Raw genomic sequence first — 20,898 nt, forward strand, 5'->3', positions numbered from 1 at the left:
TTCATGATTGTGTCCCACTTGTTGTTGATTCTTCACAAAAAAATACAGTTTTATATCTTTATGTTTGAAGCCTGAAATGTGGCAAAAGGTCGCAAAGTTCAAGGGGGCCGAATACTTTCGCAAGGCACTGTATGTTGATGGATGTTTGTTTGATGGTTGTGCTTGAGAAAACTATTCTATGACAGTGCAGTAGCTCATCCCTGATGTCTGTCTCTTCTCTTAACTAAGGGCGGAGCCTATCCTGACCAGGGTGAAGGAGGACCACACCCGGATCATCCTCCCGGCCATCGACAACATCAAGTTCAACACATTCGAGGTGCAGCAGTACGCTAATGCGGCCCACGGCTACAACTGGGGCCTGTGGTGCATGTACATCATCCCCCCTCAGGAGTGGCTGGACAAGGGCGATGAGACAGCTCCCATCAGGTAACACCCCTCACCATAGCTGAGCACCCCCTCCATTATAGATGAGGATCTTTGATGAAATACGGATAGCTAGGTCCCGGATATGACTTGTACATTGTTAGAGCCATCAACTATATGGCTCTATAGGTCTTTGGTACAAGTGTACAGGCCAAACAACCAACAGTGAACCTCTCTATTGAAAAAAGTATCTAATTAAAATTATATATATCTTATTATTGATGTGTGCGGTGCACGAGAGGAAGCCTTGAATATTGGGTCATATGTGTTTTTACATACGGTGGGTGAGCATTGTACATTACTCTAGTTTACACAACTGTGTTTATTGGGTTAGTTCTCTACTGTATGGAAGCAATAGTTACTGTAATCATAGAATGTATGATTATTACCATAATTATTCACCTAGGGTCCTCAGGTAAATCATGTCTTAGGTATTTTTATACAACGGGGGATTTGGAATTCCCATTGTTAGAGCCTATTCTGCTCATGATATACTTAAAGTGGAACTGACAGCATTTTAGCAACATGAAATCTTATTCAAATCTGTTCACATACACCCCTAGAAAGAATATGACACCTTTTTTTATTTACATTTTTTTACATTTTCTGACAAGTGAGCACTTGGATATGGTCATTTTCACATTTTCATAAATTCTCAGAATGTTTGGGAATGACGTATAGTAAGTCATTTGTGAAAATTCTCTAGCGGCCATGCATTTGGACAATTAATAGACACTGCAGCAAATAAAACCTAATTAAAACATCTGTCCTGACCAGGACCAGAGTCTACGGAGACCGGTGTGCCATAGCCAATCAGACCTACAGTAGATCTATATGCAAAGAACCATGTGCCACATGGGCCTGCCATCATTCACTGAACTGGACTGTGTGTATACAGGCAGTAGCAACAGTTTGACTTTAGATCATTAGAACACATTTGCCAAAGCCACAAAATACACCTGAATGGTTTTCTGTAAATATGTACACTGAACAAAAATATAAACACAACATGTAAAGTGTTGCTCCTATGTTTCATGAGCTGAAATAAAAGATACCCAACATTTTCCATACACACAAAAAGCTTATTTATATCAAATTTTGTGCACAGATTTGTTGACATCTATGATTGTGAGTATTTCTTCTTTGCCAAGATAATCCACCCACCAGACAGGTGTGGCATATCAAGAAACTGATTAAACAGCATTATCATTACACAGGTGCACCTTGTGCATGGGGACAATACAAGGCCACTAAAATGTGCAGTTTTGTCACACAACACAATGCCACAGATGTCTCAAGTTTTGAAGGAGTGTGCAATTGGGATGATTACTGCCAGAATGTCAACCAGAGCTGTTGCCAGAGAATTGAATGTTAATTTCTCTACCATAAGCCGGTTCCAATGTCATTTTAGAGAATTTGGCAGTAGGTCGTCACAACCTCAGACCACGTACAGTGGGGCAAAAAAGTATTTAGTCAGCCACCAATTGTGCAAGTTCTCCCACTTAAAAAGATGAGAGAGGCCTGCAATTTTCATCATAGGCACACTAACTATGACAGACAAAATGAGAAAAAAAAATCCAGAAAATCACATTGTAGGATTTTTAATGGATTTATTTGCAAATTATGGTGGAAAATAAGTACTACGGTTTGCAACTGCACATGTGGACAAAGATCGTACTTTTTGGAGAAATGTCCTCTGGTCTGATGAAACAAAAATAGAACTGTATGGCCATAATGACCATCATTTTGTTTGGAGGGAAAGGGGAGGCTTGCAAGCCGAAGAACACCATCCCAACCGTGAAGCACGGGGGTGGCAGCATCATGTTGTGGGGGTGCTTTGCTGCAGGAGGGACTGGTGCACTTCACAAAATAGATGGTATCATGAGGATGGAAAAGTATGTGGATATATTGAAGCAACATCTCAAGACATCAGGCAGGAAGTTAAAGCTTGGTCGCAAATGGGTCTTCCAAATGGACAATGACCACAAGCATACTTCCAAAGTTGTGGTAAAATCACTTAAGGCCATCAAAGTCAAGGTATTGGATTGGCCATCACAAATCCCTCAATCCGATAGAAATTTGTGGGCAGAACTGAAAACGTGTGTGCAAGCAAAGAGGCCTACAAACCTGACTCCGTAACACCAGCTCTGTCAGGAGGAATGGGCCAAAATTCGCCCAACTTATAGTTGGAAGCTTGTGGAAGGCTATCCAAAACGTTTGACTCAAGTTAAACAATTTAAAGGCAATGCTACCAAATACTAATAGAGTGTATGTAAACTTCTGACCCACTGGGAATGTGATGAAAGAAATAAAAGCTGAAAGAAATAATTCTCTCTACTATTATTCTGACATTTCACATTCTTAAAATAAAGTGGTGATCCTAACTGACCTAATACAGAGAATTTTTTCTAGGATTAAATGTCAGGAATTGTGAAAAACTGAGTTTAAATGTATTTGGCTAGGTGTATGTAAACTTCCGACTTCAATTTAGTATTTTAACATTTTAACACAAAAGAGAGAAATTATATTTGACCAGCCTTTGCTGCTATACTTGCAGATGTGCATAATATGCTGCCGACCCTAGTCAAAAAGTATTTATTAACTCTAAATAACAAAAACATAGCTATAGGTTGTTGCAACATTTAAACCTCAAACATGTTTTTCTTTTTTTTTGCACTGCATGGATCACTGGTACGGTTGAATGCAGCTTTGCTGTTTGGCGCACTCAAAACATTTTACTAGCTTAGCTAGGACTGTGGCATGTGTCTATACACTTTCCGTCCACTGCACGCTTAAACGGGACCCACGAAATCAGCGCAATTGAAGTTGAATTCACTGATGCGAGTGCTGTAATTTTGTGGGTCTCATTGGTGACTCAACTGTTGACTTCATACTCGCGAGTGTGTCCTATTTGGCCCACGAGCCCTGTGTTTGACACGTGCGCTAGCCTATTAGCCACGTTATGACTGCTCATTGCCCTTGCTGGTTTAATTGTATTGACATTCCCAGCCTTAGTTGGTTGTCCGTTTTTGTTCAAAATATTGAGAAATTTAAACAATGCATCTTGAATGGTGGCAGCAAACAACGTACCAGGCCAGCTGTGATTTGCAACCTGATCGCAAGAAATGCATTGGTGAATTATATTAATCGTGCATTGAACTGCATTTATCCATTGTGCCAACAATGCATTACTGTACTGTATGTCATGGAATTTTCAGTCAAATAGAACCTATTTTTAAAACATCGTATAAAGTTGATTTTGAAGTATAAACTGGGAATTTGATATCTGGACTGATATGTCTGTTTGTTTCATATCTACAAAGTAGTTAAAACGCTGTCAGATCCACTTTAAGCAATAAGACACAAGAGGCAGTGGCCATTTACCTGTGACTGTATACATGATATAGCACTGTCTAGTGTGCTTTATTGCTTTTCTGAAACTGTTAACATGTTAAAATGACAATGATTTACATATTTTCATTAAAATGTTATTTTGATAAGTCAATTCATACAATGTCATTCCTTCACCAGAAGATATCCACCTAATTTTCGAACGCTTTTAAAACATGGAAGACAAACGCGGAAACTATGGATACAACCTCGTCCATGCTCGGTATTATCATAATTTATATGCGAGCCACTAGAAATCCCTACATTAGCATGTTTCTGTTAACCCGAAACATCCTGACAAAATACAACATATTCCTGGCCTTACACAGTACCCAAACCGGCCGTGCACAAAAGCATTAAACATTTGTGGCAATTTAGCTAGCTAGCTTGCAGTTGGAGGCTAATTTGTCCTATTTCGCTAGCTTGCAGTTGGTAGCTAATTTGTCCTATTTAGCTAGGTTGCTGTTGCTAGCTAATTTGTCCTGGGATATAAATGTTGAGTTGTTATTTTACCTAAAATGCACAAGGTCCTCTACTCCGACAATTAATCAACACCTAAAACGGTCACCGAAATCGTTTCTAGTCATCTCTCCTCCTTCCAGGCGTTTTCTTCTTTGGCCTTTATATGGCAATTGGCATCTAACTTTCATAGTTACCACAACAGACCGAAATCACCCACGTGGGCATAACCAATGAGGAGATGGCATGTGGGTATCTGCTTCTATAAACCAATGAGGACATAGGAGAGGCAGGACTTGCACCATGATCAGCCTCACAAATAGAACTGACTTCTAATTTTAGCCCTTGGCAACTCAGAGCAATGTGGGTGCAATAATTGAATAACATGTATGTTTACATTTATTTTGCAACACTGGCGCATGAGACTGGAGCGGTCTGGACCTAAACTAAACTGCCGAGAAAAACCCCGATTCAAAGGGTTGCCCAATCAGGCAGGCTACAGTAGATGCAAGGCATTTGAGCGGTTATTCAAATAGCCTACACAGCCAATCGCCAAATAATGCTTTTGGGAACGGGTAGAAAAAGTTCAAATCAATCTAGAGGCAAAAGGGACATTGTGGTGGTTTAATTCCAAATGCCAAAAAGTGCAAAAGGAAAGTTGAAAATATAGAGAAGTGAGGGCCAGAAAAGTAATGTTCGGAAAATATTTGGTGAAGTGGTAAAAAGAGGATGATAGTAGTGCTGGCTATGTTATGTGTGATGATTGTGAGGCTTGATACAAATTCGACAGTCAAGATGGGACTTCAAATAGGTCTATGGCATGTCAAGTGAACTGTAGCCTACTGTTTGCATGGGTTAAATGGAATCTGAAATCTGGACATTGACTAACCAGAATAACCTACTGTTTTTTTGGCAAACTCAAAAGTCCTCTGAAAATACTAGTCCCGTGCGAATCAACGTCCCTGTGTTTTGAGTTTGACAGGTGTTCAGCAATAAAACATATTTGATTGATAAATTTAACAAAGTGTTGCGCATAGCCTATATATGAAGGGCCTACATGTGTGGACTTTCACAGTGAATGCTTTTATTTAAACGTTTTGTGCGAATGGAATGAACATCGCCAAATACATCATTAAAAAAAATTTGCGCCTCTGGAATGACGGACATTCTGGGGTAATACAGTACATACCTAACCAACGTTCTCTAGTAATACTAGTCCCGTGCAAATTGAGCTATAACCTTAATAATAACTCCTGCAGAATTAAGCATTTCTTGCAGAAAAATTAGACACCAAATGTAGGCTAAATATGGACTTGGGAACAGGAGCGGATAAATATGATTTCTTTCTTTCTGCATCTTGAGAGAATGCAATGTTCAGTTAGATACCATCGGTAGAGGTGTTGTCTTCATCAAAAAAACATCATAAAAGCTGATAGTATTTTAACCAAATAAAATATGCATCGAAACCGAACTGAAATCTTATCAGAAACGCATTCGGGTTGTTTTCACAGCTTTCTTTTTCCTTACAACTGGTCAAACTGATGTAATTTGGACATTTTGTACAGAAAATCGTGTTTTTGTTGTTGCTTTATTATATTTTCTCCCCAGCCCCTAAACGTCTTTGCACCGCGAAAGATGACAGAAAACTTCACCAATGTCAACTATTTATTTATTTTTTATTTAACCTTTATTTAACAAGGCAAGTCAGTTTAAGAACAAATTCTTATTTACAACGACGGCCTACCAAAACGTAAAAGGCCTACTGCGGGGACATGGGCCTGGGATAAAAAATAAATACAATATAAATATACGACAAAATACACATCACAACTTGAGAGACAACACAACACATAAATATAGACCTAAGACAACATAGCAAGGCAGCAACACAATGACAACACAGCATGGTAGCAATACAACATAACAACATGGTAGCAACACAACAACTAGACTGAACCATTCATTTTATAGATATTACATTGTATCTAATCGATAATCTATCGATACAAACTACATGTATATAATTACAGACAACTCGACTAACATATAGTCTACGAAAATCTCGGAAATTATAAGCAGAAACATATCTAAATCAGGCAACAACAAAACAAATCCTGCATCCCTTTCACAAACTCGTTCTGCAGTCTTTGACTGTAGCCTATAGCGCATTTTCTATATTTGCAGGTTAGGGCTGGGTGCCGGGCTCAGATTTTCACTTTATCACATACAGTAAGTGGTTGTGGATGGGTTTTTAGCAATTGTGGACGGGTGCGTGTGAACAAAAAGCTGACCCTTGCACCACTATTACATAGGCTATTCCCTGCACTTTACAGCGTAGACTAGAGTTTTGTACCCACTTGAAAACAATATCATTCTTCATTATACTGTGTTGTTGTAGACTAAGTAGGATACATTTCTTGTTCCTAGAAACATGGGAGCTTTTCCGGCGCAGCCTCGAGTGCGCACGTAGTGTAACTACCTATGATTTCGTTGTCTGATAAACTTATTTTTTTCTTTCGTTGTGTAAATGTACTGAATATATTCACTGCAGTATTACGCCTATCATTGAGCTTATAAATTATTGTCTAATATGCTTATGCTTTTACTTAGGCTATAGGATAAATCTCAAGCCGGTCTATGTTCTGTTGCACAATTAAGCACCTGGCTTCTCCACTGCCACGGTTATTCCTCTTAAATCTTGTGGAGTCCCAGGAAAAACCAGATTACAAAAGCTTGTTGGACACTTAATTCAAACTTTTTTCTTTAGCCTACTAAAAGCCTATTGGAGGAGAGATGCACGCTTGCTCTTGCTTGCTGAATGTAATATAGGCTACAGTACTAAGAACGGGCGGGGTGTTGGAAAGGAGAAGCCCACATTTTCCTATAGTAGACCTATCTTAACACTGGGATACATCCTGACGAAATAAACCATAAGAATGGCCTGCTAAGGTATCTTGCTTGTTCTTATAAACTGTTGAGAATAAACCCAAACTGATCCAAATGGTTGCATAGTCAGGCCTAGGCTGTAGGTCTATGCAGTTTTTTCGGCATGAAACTATAAATATGACATTTGAGCGGTTAAAATGCGCCTACTTCACTGTAGTTTACAACCTATGGACAATTGTGTATTCCCTTGATAACAATAATACATTCCTTGTTGCACTGTGTTGTCGTAGTCCAGGTATAATAATTGTCTGGTTTAAAAACGTAGACCTATGCCTAATCAAAAGTGGAACTTTGCGTGCCCGGGGACCACAGAGCGCAGCCTGGAGGAACGCAGTACAGATTTGCCATTTCTTCATCTGTTCACTTTATTTTCTTGCACTATGACGGGTAAATATTTACCTTATAGTTCTAATATTTAGCGAATAGCCTAATATCTAGCTTCTTACCTCGGCTACACATCACAAGCCTCTCTCTTCCAGCGGTTCCTGTGCAGTTGTTCCTGTGCATAACAGGAACAACTGCAACAGGCTACAAACCCACTATAGGCAACAAACCCTCTCCGCAATAGGCCATTCCTCTTATTGCGAAATCCCAGGAAAGCTATAGGCTGCAAAAGGTAGAGGCCATTTATTTTTATACTAAGCCTAATAGTCTATTCGGGGAAAGAACCAAGCTTGTTTTTACTAATTGCCGAATGTATAACAGGCCTACAACATAGAAAATCAATTTCGGGGAGTTCATTGGTGTGATCACTTTTACCGGTTATGATAACATTGTTGCACTGATGCATCACAAATAGGTGCACAGGACATAACCTAGATGAGCACAGTGAAAAATACCCAAAGGAATAGACAACCAATGGAAAAATCACTTGTAAACCACTTGAGCAATGACATGCCGTAAAACATGTGCAGGCTAAAGGGCGTTTGTTGTTGAATTGCTACATTTAAATACAAGTTACTACATTCTTTTTCATTAGGGCTACATGTACATTGAATTATTATTTGCAGCTGTCACTATGACAATGAACACACCCTGAAAACACTGAATGGTCTGAACCAGTATCTGTGCCTTAGTGACATCATAAATTGTCTTGTGGTACCACCTTATTATTAATAGGCAGCGTGCAATAGGATATGTTGATCAGTTGATTGATAGGTGCAGGACTGTAGAACGACACACTTTCCTGTGGATGCTCAACGTTTTATAGTTATGTAGCCTAGTTGATCATTATAGTTATCGTTATAGGCTTGGTGGATGGCCCTTATCTCTTACACAACACAACTAACGTAATTATCACAACATAACTACGTGTTGTAACGAATACTCATGGATAAAAAGGTGTAGATTCACACGCAGAGCGAGGCAGGTGTTAATTTCGCCTTCGCAGAAGGCAGGAATCGTGGTCACAGGCAGGCAATAGTCATACACAGGTAGGCAAACAGGAAGGTGAATCAAAACGAGGACTGTAGGCTATAACTGGTTCTCACAAACGCGCTAGGAAAAGGCTTAGTAGAGTCCAAACTAACAATACCTCACAAAGGCACAAACAGAAAGAACTGAACTAAATAAGGAGCTGATGAGACCAGGCAAGTAACGAACACAGGTGAAATCAATGAACAAAAATGAAAGACAAGGCTTCGTTGAAGAACACAACGAAACAGAACACAAGGTTGACTAAGGAAATAAATACAGAACTTTAAACTTGTAGGTCTAGCACCTTTATCGAACTTGAATGAAATACATATAAAATTACACTTACACCTTTTTACTTGACTTTTACACTCTATAAATGGAATCGTTCAAATAATTTACTCCAGCAAATTTGCCACGTGTGTACTGCAGTACGTAAGTAAAGCGGAAGTCGAATCCATCACATCACACCGTTGTTTTGCTTTGCCCATAGCAACATTCGAAAATGAGGTGGATAGTCCAGACAAATTTGGTTGTTAGTGATTTTGTTCATGTTGCTACAGACACGACCCTAGGCATTAATTATGTTGGCATAGTTGCTATGCAAAAGGACTGGTCTTCAGATCTAAACAAAATGGTTGCTATGCAAGGCTGGAAAACATGTCTTGTTATTTGCTAGCTAGCTAGGCAACTGCAGCTAACTCATTCACTCACGTCAAACTTTTAACCTGGAATGACATTACACTTGCTGCATTTTCGTTTGTTTGAGCTTCTTTTCTGTTGGTATTTACTTGGATTTGATTTCGACTGGCTCAGAAAAAAAAGTTGTCTGGTCTGGGCACGATTCACTCTATGTATAGTACTCGCTACAGAAATCGAAATTCAAAAGTGAAACATTGTTTCCGAGGCAGGCAGACAGCTAGGCTTATATTAACCATGCTGTATCAAACCAAATGCTAAGCTGGAAGCAAGGGGAAATCATGTGAGTGTTGGGATAAATACAAGAGATGATTCGGACAGTAAAATTACCATGATATTTTTTATGGAGGCGCAGTGTTCATTTTCAGATGGAACTGTTAGCAAGCATAGGAGTGTCTGTGGTGATGACCTATACAGCACGCCTTGGAACGCTGATCGTCCAATTAATCCAGGATCCAAACAAGCATTTTTATAATAGACCATTTACACATGGCTGCTCATTCATAAAACTTGCCATCCTTTAGGTCGTTATCTAGCAACGCACTACTACTTTTACAAATGCACTGCCCAGCCATGCAATTTATGAACTTGATCTCCACTGTAAAACGCATCTAGACATTATCTCTGACATTTGCAACATTGTTCAAAAGTGAAACATTGTGCAGCTAGTTTTCTGTCTTTCCAGCTTTAGTCTGAAGTGATTGTGTTAGCTGTGTTGTTGGCTAGCTAACAGGGGGGAAGTTCATAGCAACCATTTTTTTGTTTACCATAGCAACCTGCAATGTTCTGGAACTATCAACCAGCCTTGGTTAGTGTTGCTTTACATGGCATTCAATATGAATAGAACTAATGACCAGAGAATACCTACGATTGCACTGGACAACAAGTGTTAGTGAATGTAGAATCACGTTTTGTTGAAAAATGTATCGTTTGAGAAAGAATCTAGCTTTTTAAAGCTGGTAGCCTGTTGTGATAAAAATGCCATAACACATGTCCTCATGTATTATTGCTTAATTAATATGTTCACGATTTAAGTGTTATATCATATATTCTCCATCACACAGAAACAGTCATATTTCTCCAGACGTGTTTGGCTGGGCAAGGTCGAAACACACACTTGGTAAATCGGGTCATACAGAGATTAAATTCATTATTCATATAACCCCAAATTCTGTGTCTGAACACTGGAGGTGACTGCTGAACTTATGGGCCATTTGTCTTCTTGTGGAGGCATTAAAGCATATTGCCATATGATTGTAATTTCACACAATGTCAGAAGCCAACCAAGAGCGACAGCAGAGACAAGATAAGAATCAGCCTTACCCTCTTAAGGAAGATTTCAACCAGGCTGATCTGACAATACAGCTATTCTATTTTGCTTATCACTATTTGAATTGCCTACAACCGAACTATGCATTGCCAGTTAGACATAAATTGTCTTTCCAAAATGTGCCTTGCAAATGTGCCAGCAAAAATTGCAAGTGTTGTTTGCTATTTGTGGTCCTGTTATTGATACTTTGCTATGAATGGACAGTGTGCCTAAAGGGGCAGGTAGTGTGTCAGCCATGTGGATCCATAATGGAAATAATTTCTTTACTTGTTTCCTCAAGCTCTCTGCCCACCAACAATAGACCTATGGCTATTCAGAGCTGAGACCGATTGCCTTCGCACTCATGCATTTGGGCACAGGGTAGCCTAGTGGTTAGAGCATTGGACTAGTGACCGGAAGGTTGCAAGTTCAAACCCCTGAGCTGACAAGGTACAAATCTGTTGTTCTGCCCCTGAACAGGCAGTTAACCCACTGTTCCTAGGCCGTCATTGAAAATAAGAATTTGTTCTTAATTGACTTGCCTGGTAAAATAAAAATAAAACATTCAATATAAAAGCAAACACGTCTCTTTTATAAACTTTGTCAGGTTACTAAGAGTGTCTGAAAATGTCATAAGAATTGAAGGTGAAAACCCTACAGAGGATGAGTGTGTAAGCAGTGTGTACATTGGAAAAGTGAGCTTTTTTGCCAGATATCTATAGAGAACGGACTGTGCAGTAGAAAGTGGAGACAAAGCATTTTTGATGAGAGAATTAGACATGCTTAGGTTGTTTTGAGTGTGTGTGTCTTTCTTTCTTCCACCACAATAATTCCAAAAAGCACACTCCAAGCAGATTATTTTGTGAAAAAGAAACTACTGCAGTTATCATCTAAACACAACTATATGCATACAAATATATACATGCACAGCATCCTTGATAGGCCTAAAACAACATTTTGAATATTATCAATGAAATCATAGTCTCCTCTTCATCCTTCCTCTCCAATAATTCCTCTCCTCTTCCACTACTTTACTGTAGGCCCAGTCGTAGTGGACTGCACGCTCCACTGTGCATGTTCATGTATGGTGTACTAACTGCAGACACAATGTTGTAGTAAATAACGGCTAAACGCTGATCAGATTGATAAGCCTTTTAACGATGCGTGCCATCACACAGCATGGACAGCTATATTTCTATATAACGTATGACATCTTTGTCACAGAGCACTTTAAAGTGCTCTCCATGGATAAAGCCAGTAAAAGCATGCCTATGGTGACAGTAGTCCCGGAAATAAAACTACTTTAGAGACCTTGAGAGGGAGAGCAGGGTGGAGTGGAAAAGAGTGACCCATTCTATCCTCAGGCCATCACAGACATCTACCTCATGGCATGTGTGTGTTCCAAGGGGAAACTTCCTGACATTTCTGACAGTGTCATCTATATTTACTAGAGGACATTGTCCCATCATAGCTTCCCCCTCATACCCCTCAAATGTCCCTAAAGCAATCTTTCTTGAAAAGCTTTATTGTATACTTAGTTACATTGTATTATGAGGATGTCTCTGGAAGTTGGTCCTTTTGATGTTTTAACAGTGACACCCATGGAGAAATGCATATCTAAAGACATGCCAAACCCTGAGCCTGTGCTATTTTTACAGAATGTAGATTTATCAAAACACATTCATGTCTGAGTACACTTGTACCTCACATGCAAATATAAAATTAAGAGAAAACAATGGTGTCCTCTGTTATTTATTTTTATAGCAACACATATAAAATGCATTGTTATTCAAAGGGCTTTCCAAGGTTAATTCTGCATAGATTTGGAAACTAAATAAATTCAAGTCAATCGTGTATCGGCCTGCAATGTAGCCCGGGGTGCATACTGTCTTGTGTGCAGTGATTATAAACATTATTATGAATCCTGTTGTTTTAGTAAAGGCTCTAATCAACAGAATGCACAGTGGGTGTATAAAGGTTTGTCACTGAAGCTGATCAAGACAATGACAGGGGAATGAACACAGTTTTTGAAAGCCTCTCCCCCTCTCTTTCCCTCTCTCTTTTCATCTAGGACACCAGCTATGATCGGCTGCTCCTTTGTGGTGGACAGAGAATACTTTAGTGAGATCGGCCTCCTTGATCCTGGCATGGAAGTCTATGGAGGCGAGAACATTGAGCTTGGCATGCGGGTGAGTACAACAACACTAATTCATTCTGCTTATCAAATTCCTTTCCTATTCTCAAATGGAGACATTTATTTTTGGGAAGTTACAACATGAAGGTATTACATCATAACCACACAAAAAAAGTAGTTAGAAATGCCATTAGAAAAGTTGGGGTTGTTTATGAGTCTATTCTGCTAAAGCTAGTGGGTTTGGGTTCTGATTTCTGGGTGGAAAGGAAAGGCTAGTGTGCTGGAACACAATAGCAGTCATTACAAATCCAATATTAGGTACAGTAGCGCCGGATCACTTAAGTCACTGGTGAAAATATTTATGAAATATATTTTCCCGTCTTTGGAATGGCTCATGATTAAGTTTCCTTATTTTTTTGAGGCTTAAGGGTTACAGCTTAAAATTCAATACCCAGAGGCATCAACAGAGAGATGTTTAAACTCTGCAAAGTTAGAAAGTTTCTCAGATGGGAGGGAAAACCCTTAATGCAAATAAATATTCAGTCAACCCAAAGGCCTTAAAGCCCTATACTGAAAATGTACAAATCTTTGCAGCTGATTTTAGTTGAATTTAATGCTTCATGTGAGCGGCGGCTTGGTTGAAGAATTGGTAGCGTTTAAATTCAGAAAATGTTTCTCCTCAGCCAAGTGGAAGCACTCTGAATCTAAACTCACTCTCTGCTTATTGAAATGAGAAATGCTTGAAAGATCCTTCTTCGTTTAATGTCATCACTTCCATTTCAAAATCTTCAGAATGCTTGAATGGTGCTTCAGAAGGGTATCTGTAGCCTTTGAAAACTGACTCCAGAGGCGAGAGGATAGATCCTGGTTGGTTTATTGATAACTCAACCCCTCAGATGAACCTGAAGGCAGTGTTATAGTAGCTAATGACCGTCTCAGAGTCCTCATCATTCCAAGTGGACTAGCATAACATATCCTCATCAATAGCAAGGTTTCCCCCCCAAATAGTAAGACGCATTCAGACAATAATATGTTCTCCATGTCTCATTATGCAGTAACTGTTTGTTTTAGGTTAAATTCCAGTGAACAGTCACCTTCCTCATTGTTCCTAATGGTCATTTCAGTATTCGGTGTGCCATCCCGAATTTCAGTCTTCAAGGTTAACTGTGTTGTGTTATTCACCGGACCTGTCTTTACGCAGCAATCCATGCCACTGGGTGGGTTCATAGGGTAGGAGATTCATTCAGACAAGGCCACTAAGTAGAGTGTTATAACAAACCCACTAGAGTGTGTGTTCTATACTGATGTACTCCACTTTCTTATTCTGCTCAGTTGGATGACTTGTGTCAGGTCTGACATTTGCACTGTGCTAACATAAAGTAATTGCACTCTCCTTGAGTCATGTAATAATAACTTAACACCAATGTCACAAACATCGGCATAACAGTCTCTCTTTGTCTTTCACCATAAAACTTACACAAACAGTATTTTTATTTCAAACCTTTCCTTTAGTTCTGGTATTGTGTGAAGAAAATAAAATACATTATCATTAAACAAACATGCTATTGAGATAATATACAGTTGAAGTCAGAAGTTTACATATACCTTAGCCAAATACATTTAAAACTCAGCTTTTCACAATTCCTGACATTTAATCCAAGTAAAAAGACCCTGTTTTAGGTCAGTTAGGATCACCACTTTATTTTAAGAATGTGAAATGTCAGAATAATAGTAGAGATAATGATTTATTTCAGCTCTTATTTCTTTCACATTTCACATTCCCAGTGGGTCAGAAGTTTACATACACTCAATTAGTATTTGGTAGCATTGCCTTGAAATTGTTTAACTTGGGACAAACGTTTTGGGGAGCCTTCCACAGCCTTTCCACAATAAGTTGTGTGAATTTTAGCCCATTACACCTGACAGAGCTGGTGTAACTGAGTCAGGTTTGTAGGCCTCCTTGCTCGCACATGCTTTTCAGTTCTGCCCACAAATGTTCTATAAGATTGAGGTCAGGGCTTTGTGGTGGTCATTAAAATACCTGGACTTTGTCTTTAAGACATTTTGCCACAACTTTGGAAGTATGCTTGGGGTCATTGTCCATTTGGAAGACCCATTTGCGACCAAGCTTTAACTTCCTGCCTGATGTCTAGAAATGTTGCTTCAATATATCCACATAACTGTCCTTCCTCGTGATGCCATTTGTTTTGTGAAGTGCACCAGTCCCTCCTGCAGCAAAACATCCCCACAACATAAGCCTGCTACCCCCGTGCTTCATGGTTGGGATGGTGTTCTTCAGCTTGCAAGCCTCCCCCTTTTTCCTCCAAACATAACAATGGTCATTATGACCAAACAGTTCTATTTTTGTTTCATCAGACCAAAGGACATTTCTCCAAAAAGTACGATCTTTGTCCCCATATGCAGTTGCAAACCGTAGTCTGGCTTTTTTATGGCGGTTTTGGAGCAGTAGCTTCTTCCTTGCTGAGCGGCCTTTCAGATTATGTCAATATAGGACTTGATTTACTGTGGATATAGATACTTTTGTACCGGTTTCCTCCAGCATCTTCACAAGGTCCTTTGCTGTGGTTCTGGGAAGGATTTGCACTTTTCGCACCAAAGTATGTTCATCTCTAGGAGACAGAGGGTCTCCATCCTGAACTGTATGATGGCTACGTGGTCCCATGGTGTTTATACTTGCGTACTATTGTTTGTACAGAGGAACGTGGTACCTTCAGGCGTTTGGAAATTGCTCCCAAGGATGAAACAGACTTGTGGAGGTCTACAATTCTTTTCCTGAGGTCTTGGCTGATTTCTTTTGATTTTTCCCACGATGTCAAGCAAAGAGGCACTGAGTTTGAAGGTAGGCCTTGAAATATATCCACAGGTACACCTCCAATTGACTCAACTGATGTCAATTAGCTTATCAGAAGCTTCTAAAGCCATGACATAATTTTCTGTAAATTTCCAAGCTGTTTAAAGGCACAGTCAATTTAGTGTATGTCAACATCTGACCTACTGGAATTGTGATACAGTGAATTGTAAGTGAAATAATCTGTCTGTAAACAATTGTTGGAAAAATTACTTGTGTCATGCACAAAGTATCTTTCCTAACCGACTTGCCAAAACTTTAGTATGTTAACAAGAAATTTGTGGAGTTGTTGAAAAATGAGTTTTAATAACCTTTAGCGGGATCATTTTCGTCTACATCCGGTGATTTGCAGAGCACCAAATTCAAATTAAATGACTAAAACTATTTAATTTTCATGAAATCACAAGTGCAATACACCAAAACACAGCTTAACTTGTTGTTAATCCAGTTGGCATGTCAGATTTCAAAAAGGCTTTACGGTGAAAGCAAACCATGTGATTATGTGAGGACAGCTCTCAGCAGACAAAACATTAGAAACAGCTAGCAGCAAAGTAGATTGCTTTTCTGACTTTCGTGACCAATCAAATTAATCACTTACCTTTGATGATCTTCATATGTTTGCACTCACGAGACTCCCAGTTACACAATAAATGTTTGTTTTGTTCGATAAAGATTCTCTTTATATCCAAAAACCTCCATTTGGTTGGTGCGTTTTGTTCAGTAAACCACAGGCTCGTGCGGTCACGACGGGCAGACGAAAACTCCAAATAGTATCAGTAAAGTTCGTAGAAACATGTCAAACGTTTTATATAATTAATCCTCAGATTGTTTTTACAATAAATAATCGATAATATTTCAACTGGACGGTAGCCTTTTCAATAGAAGATAGAAAGGAAAGGTCTCGCTCCCGCCTGCGCGCGTACAAATCTGAGGACATCTGGCTATCCACTGACGCAATGTGATCATTCTCGCTCATTTTTCAGACTAAAAGCCTGAAACTATTTCTAAAGACTGTTCACACCTTGTGGAAGCCATAGGGAAAGGAATCTGGTTGATATCCCTTTAAATGGAGGATAGGCTTGCAATGGAAAAGAGTAGTTTCAGAAAAACAGCACTTCCTGGATGAATTTCTCAGGTTTTCGCCTGCCATATCAGTACTGTTATATGTACAATTTCTTTATTTTTACTATTTTCTACATTGTATAATAATATTGAAGAGATCAAAACTATGAAATGACACATGGAATCATGTAGTATCCAAAAAAGTGTTAAACAAATACATATTTATATTTGAGATTTTTCAAAGTAGCCACGCTTTGCCTTGATGACAGCGTTGCACGCACTTGGTATTCTCTCAACCAGTTTCATGAGGTAGTCACATGGAATGCATTTCAATTAACAGGGTGCCTTGTTAAAAGTTCATTTGTGGAATTTCTTTCCTGATTAATGCGTTTGAGCTAATTTGTTGTGTTGCGACAAGGTATGGGTGGTGTACAGAAGATAGCCCTATTTGGTAAAAGACCAAGTTCATATTATGGCAAGAACAGCTCAAATAATCAGTCAATATGGAACATATAAAGAACTTTGCAGTCGCAAGAACCATCAAGCGCTTTGATGAAACTGGCTCTCGTGAGGACCGCAACAGGAAAGGAAGACCCAGAGTTACCTTTGCTGCAGAAGATAAGTTCAGTAGACTTAACTGCACCTCAGATTGCAGCCCAAATAAATGCTTCACAGAGTTCAAGTAATAGACACATCAACTGTTCAGAGGAGATTGCATGAATCAGGCCTTCATGGTTGAATTTCTGCAAAGAAACCACTCCTTAAAGAAACCAATAATAAGAGACTTGCTTGGGCCAAGAAACACGAGTAATGGACATTAGACCAGTGGAAATCTGTCCATTGGTCTGATGAGTCCAAATTTGAGATTTTTGGTTCCAACCGCCATGTCTTTGTGAGACGCAGAGTAGGTGAACGGATGTTCTCTGCATGTGTGGTTCCCACCATGAAGCATGGAGGAGGAGGTGTGATGGTGTGGGGGTGCTTTGCTGGTGACACTGATTTATTTGGAATTCAAGGCACACTTAACCAGCATGGCTACCACAGCATTCTGCAGCGATACACCATCCCATATGATTTGCACTTAGTGGGACTATCATTTGTTTTTCAAATGAAAAATGACCCAAAAAATATCTCCAGGCTGTGTAAGGGCTATTTGACCAAGAAGGAGAGTGATGGAGTGCTGCACCAGATGATCTGGCCTCCACAATCACCCAACTTCAGCCCAATTGAGATGGTTTGGGATGAGTTTGACCATAGAGTGTAGGAAAAGCAGCCAACAAGTGCTCAGCATATGTGGAAACTCCTTCAAGACTGTTGGAAAAGCATTCCTCATGAAGCTGGTTGAGAGAATGCCAAGAGTGTGCAAAGCGGTCATCAAGGCAAAGGGTGGCTACTTTTGAATAATATAAAATCTAAAACATATTTTTTTGTTTAACACTTTTTGGTTACTACATGAATCCTTTGTGTTATTTCATAGTGTTGATGTCTTCACTATTATTCTACAATGTAGAAAATGGTAAAAAATAAAGAAAAACCCTTGAATGAGTAGGGCGTGTCCAAACTTATGACTGGTACTGTATGTATACTGTAGCTACATATACCTGAGGGGACATGAAGAGCGATGTTGTGGTCTCATGAGATGCTTTATCAGCAAACAGTGAGAGATGGAAAAACCATGATGCAATAAATGTGTATTGACACCTCTGGCAGAATTCATAATTTCTATTCCTTCTCAAATGTATATTATATTTTGATTTGTTTAACACTTTTTTTGGTTACTACGTGATTCTATATGTTTTATTTCATAGTTTTGATGTCTTCCCTATTATTCTACAATGTAGAACATAGTACAAATATAGAAAAACTCTTGAATGAGAAGGTGTCCAAACTTTTGACTGGTACTGTATATGAATGGCTGAATAACATTCAGCTTTGCTTCACCGCCATACATATTGTATATTCCTTTAATGGAATGGAGATCGGGAGCAATTATGTCTCCAAGGCCTACTCATTGAAACTGGTGAGTGAGAGAGATGGATGGATGGATGAATGAATGGATATAGAGACAATGAGAGAGAGAGAGAAAGGGAGGGAGAGTTGCCATTTGGAATAGGCGTGATTGACAGGAACATGTTTAACAATTAGCCAGGGAAGCTCTCAGTAGCTGCCTGCTGCCCAGGACCATTTCACCACGGGTGTGGATGTAAGGCCAAGTTCACAGCCAAAGGTTGTGTAGTATTGTAATTTACTGTGCATTCTACGCTCCGTATAAAAGGGTTTTCTGGGCTGGCACCTAGACGCTGGCCTCTTTAACAGAAGAGAAAGGTTAAGTTAGGATAGAGAGATGTTGAGATGAGCTGGTGCTGGGTTCATAGGCCACAGTGGTGTTTTGTGAGATTGTGGAGACCTTGAGATAGCAGTAGATGAATAAAACAAGGGCATTGGAGGGAATCAAGATCAGAAGTATAAGATCTTGTTGGATTTTTTCCATGTACGGTATAGAGATGTATTTACACTAGAGAGAAGAGGAGGAAAAGACCGATACAAGAGAGGTAGTCAATGTGTAAAAACAATAAGATACATTGACTATTGACGTTAAAGTAAATGTTTCAGTAAACTGGGTATGGGTTTAAAATGACACTCATTTGTAAGTCAGAGTGAACTGCATCAAAAATAAGCTACTTTAATACTAACATTTTATTGGAAGAGCTGCAATGGCATCGATAATCAACAACATTAATATCATGGCTAAATTACCTAAAGTACCTTGATAACACAGTTTGCCAATCTATCTCAGTATGTGTAAAATGTAGGTAATTTAGCCAAGATATTAATGATGTTGATTATCGATGCCATTGCAGCACTTCCAATAAAATATTAGTATTAAAGTAGTTTATTTTTGATGCAGTTTACATTGACTTACAAATGAGTGTAATTTGAAACCCATACCCAGGTGTCAGACATTAAAATATTGCTTACCTTGAGGCTGAGTTTGCAAAGAGAAAACAATGTCAAGAAGGAATAGAAATTATGAATTCTGCCAGAGGTGTCAATACACATTTATTGCGTCATGGTTTTTCCATCTCTCACTTACTGTTTGCTGATAAAGCATCTCATGAGACCACAACATCGCTCTTCATGTCCCCTCAGGTATATGTAGCTACAGTATACATACAGTACCAGTCATAAGTTTGGACACGCCCTACTCATTCAAGGGTTTTTCTTTATTTTTTTTACCATTTTCTACATTGTAGAATAATAGTGAAGACATCAACACTATGAAATAACACAAAGGATTCATGTAGTAACCAAAAAAGTGTTAAATAAAAATATGTTTTAGATTTTATATTATTCAAAAGTAGCCACCCTTTGCCTTGATGACAGCTTTGCACATTCTTGGCATTCTCTCAACCAGCTTCATCTGGAAAGCTTTTCCAACATTCTTGAAGGAGTTCCCACATGCTGAAAACTTGTTGGCTGCTTTTCCTTCACTCTGCGGTCCGATTCATCCCAAACCATCTCAATTGGGTTGAGGTCGGGTGATTGTGGAGACCGGGTCATCTGATGCAGCACTCCATAACTCTCCTTCTTGGTCAAATAGCTCTTACATAGCCTGGAGGTGTGTTGGATCATTGTCCTGTTGAAAAACAAATGATTGTCCCACTAAGCGCAAACCAGATGGGATGGCGTATTGCTGCAGAATGTTGTGGTAACCATGCTGGTTAAGTGTGTCTTGAATTCTAAATAAAACACTGACAGTGTTACCAGCAAAGCACCCCCACACCATCACAACTGCAGTTGAAGAAACTTCTACAATGTGGAAAATAGTGAAAATAAAGAAAAACCCTTGAATGAGTAGGTGTGTCCAAACTGACTGGTACTGTACATATACAGAAAATATATCTAGGGGTCAAGAGTGACACTGCACGTGTTTGTAAAGGGTTTATCAAGAGTTACAGGGAGTATAAATACCTACTTATGAATTTGTAGATACAAATCATATGTCTGTCTGGAAGACATGTGTTAGTCTGTTACATTAGAAATAAATGATAAACAGACATATTCTTTATAGGTTAGATCCCACCTAAATGGTCTTATTGGTATATAGGCACTATGCGCTCTGCAGGGTTTTCTTCAAGAATTCAGGTTTTACTCAGCCCCAATTTAACTAAACCTTCTGTGAGTGATCCCACC

General features: G+C 39.1%; 1 protein-coding gene across 1 annotated transcript in view; it reads left to right on the forward strand.

Annotated features, from left to right (window-relative positions):
- LOC112262722 (polypeptide N-acetylgalactosaminyltransferase 9-like) overlaps nt 1-20,898 on the forward strand; it is a 125,098-nt gene that overhangs the window by 57,299 nt on the left and 46,901 nt on the right. The window contains exons 5-6 of the mRNA XM_024438451.1: nt 229-426; nt 12,711-12,828. Of these exons, the coding sequence (XP_024294219.1) occupies nt 229-426; nt 12,711-12,828 (316 nt within the window). The remainder of the gene's footprint in view (nt 1-228; nt 427-12,710; nt 12,829-20,898) is intronic.

The sequence above is a fragment of the Oncorhynchus tshawytscha genome, linkage group LG12 (assembly GCF_018296145.1).
Source record: "Oncorhynchus tshawytscha isolate Ot180627B linkage group LG12, Otsh_v2.0, whole genome shotgun sequence".
Classification (NCBI taxonomy): domain Eukaryota; kingdom Metazoa; phylum Chordata; class Actinopteri; order Salmoniformes; family Salmonidae; genus Oncorhynchus; species Oncorhynchus tshawytscha.